This window comes from Nannobrachium achirus (assembly GCF_963921795.1).
Source record: "Nannobrachium achirus genome assembly, chromosome: 8".
Classification (NCBI taxonomy): Eukaryota; Metazoa; Chordata; class Actinopteri; order Myctophiformes; family Myctophidae; genus Nannobrachium; species Nannobrachium achirus.
Window position 1 is genome coordinate 6,305,755 of NC_137817.1, and position 1,774 is coordinate 6,307,528.

Consider the following 1,774-nt stretch of genomic DNA (forward strand, 5'->3'; position numbering starts at 1 on the left):
GCGCTGTTGTTCAGGCCATGCACAATCACACACAAACCCACACACACACACACACACACACACACACACACACACACACACGGGGGGGGGGGGGGGGGGGTGCAGGGGGGGGGGGGGTGCAGGCGGGCGGGCAGGCGGGCGGGCGGGGGGGGGTGGGGGGTTCTGGCCCTGTTACAGATGTTGTCCAAAAATCATGCAGATCGGTACACAGTATCTCTGTAGCCGTTAAATGGAACGGGTATTTCTTACATTGATGCTCCTACATATTAGCATGCAAGCACCAGTTAAAGTTACTTTCCATCCCTCATATACTGTGTGCACAGTGCACATCCCATAACCCACACACTGCACATAATTTCGGAGCTCATATCTTTGAACGGGTAAGGGCTAGTTATACAAAAGAAAACAATTGACATCAACAATCCCTCCTGGTTGTATTACATCCTGTCTTGTAATACATACAGTACACATAACACAATAATGGAACCTAGCGGTGAGTTGCAAAGACATTGGTGGCGCAGCGATACTGAAACATGGCGTACTGAGAGTGTTTATGTGAGCATTTTACAAGGGGACTCAGCCATTCAGAATTAACCCATTTAGGCATAGAATTATTGAATGCTTTAACCAGTGAAAAATAGCAGATATACAAGCTCACAGCGCGGCACCGAGTGCCGCGCTGCGAGCTCTTGTAGATCTGCTATTTTTTTGAAAAAGTCGTGAAAATGTGTGCAAATCTTGAATACATGTATTTTCAAAGCGAACGTTTGTAACTAAAATTTTGCTTCTGGGTGGTCTCTGGAACTAGATAATTTGAGATGGGGGTCCGTTGCCAAATAAATATCAGTTTGGGGGTCCTTCACATGAAAAGGTTTGAGAACCACTGACATTGTAGTCTCTCAAGAACAGACCAACTGAGCTCCATTTACGTGAAAAGGACCTTTTCTTTGACGATGGCGAGCCAGATTGCTGACATAAAAACATATTTCAAAAAATCTTAGAAGGATTCAAAAGACACTTATAGAATCGGGTCAAAATTCAAATTTTACACGATTTGTCAAAAATAGCAGATCTACAAGCTCGCAGCGCTGTGAGCTTGTATATCTGCTATTTTTCAATAGTTAAAGCATGAAATAACGATACGCAATAATGTGTACCCGTTCTGAATGGGTTTTAAACAATGGTACTGTACAATCCGTTTTAGAATAACCAAGGACCAAAAGCTGCATGCGAGGCGGGTAAACTGACTGAGACGACGAGCGCCTTGTTGTACTGCGGAAAGAGACAGGCAAACAATACGTCTCGCACTCACAAATCTCATCATGCTGACACAAAGACTTGCAACGTGCCAAGAGAGCCAGACACAGTTCACTGCTTGACCAAGACCATTTCCAAAACAAAGGCGCTCGCTCGCTCGGCGCACCGTGAACGCTTTAACTGCTAACGTAGGTCAACGTAGAATGGCAGCGGCATCAAAGTGGAATTGATGTCACCCACGAGCCTTACAGCCGCCGCAATGACGGCCACGCTGCATTGAACTCACGATATTGTCTGCCGCCGAGAGGTTAATTGTAAAACGGAAAGTGGAAGAGAGAGAGAGAGAGAGAGAGAGCGAGAGAGAGAGAGAGAGAGAGAGAGAGAGAGAGAGAGAGAGAGAGAGAGAGAGAGAGAGAGAGAGAGTACAAAGGAAGAGCTATACAGAAGAGGAGTCTGTCTGCTCTGCACTGCTGGGAATATATCACTCAGGGACGAGCTGGCCATTGGGAAAAGCGGG

The 1,774-nt window shown here is 46.3% G+C and overlaps 1 protein-coding gene across 1 annotated transcript in view; it reads right to left on the reverse strand.

Moving 5' to 3' along the window:
* The window catches only part of gria4a (glutamate receptor, ionotropic, AMPA 4a), a gene marked incomplete at both ends in the record, with an annotated part of 137,125 nt that extends 135,801 nt beyond the window's left edge, over nucleotides 1–1,324 (reverse strand). Inside the window, one exon of the mRNA XM_080731165.1 lies at nucleotides 1,313–1,324. Within this exon, the coding sequence (XP_080587291.1) occupies nucleotides 1,313–1,324 (12 nt within the window). The remainder of the gene's footprint in view (nucleotides 1–1,312) is intronic.
* Nucleotides 1,325–1,774: the final 450 nt, after the last annotated feature.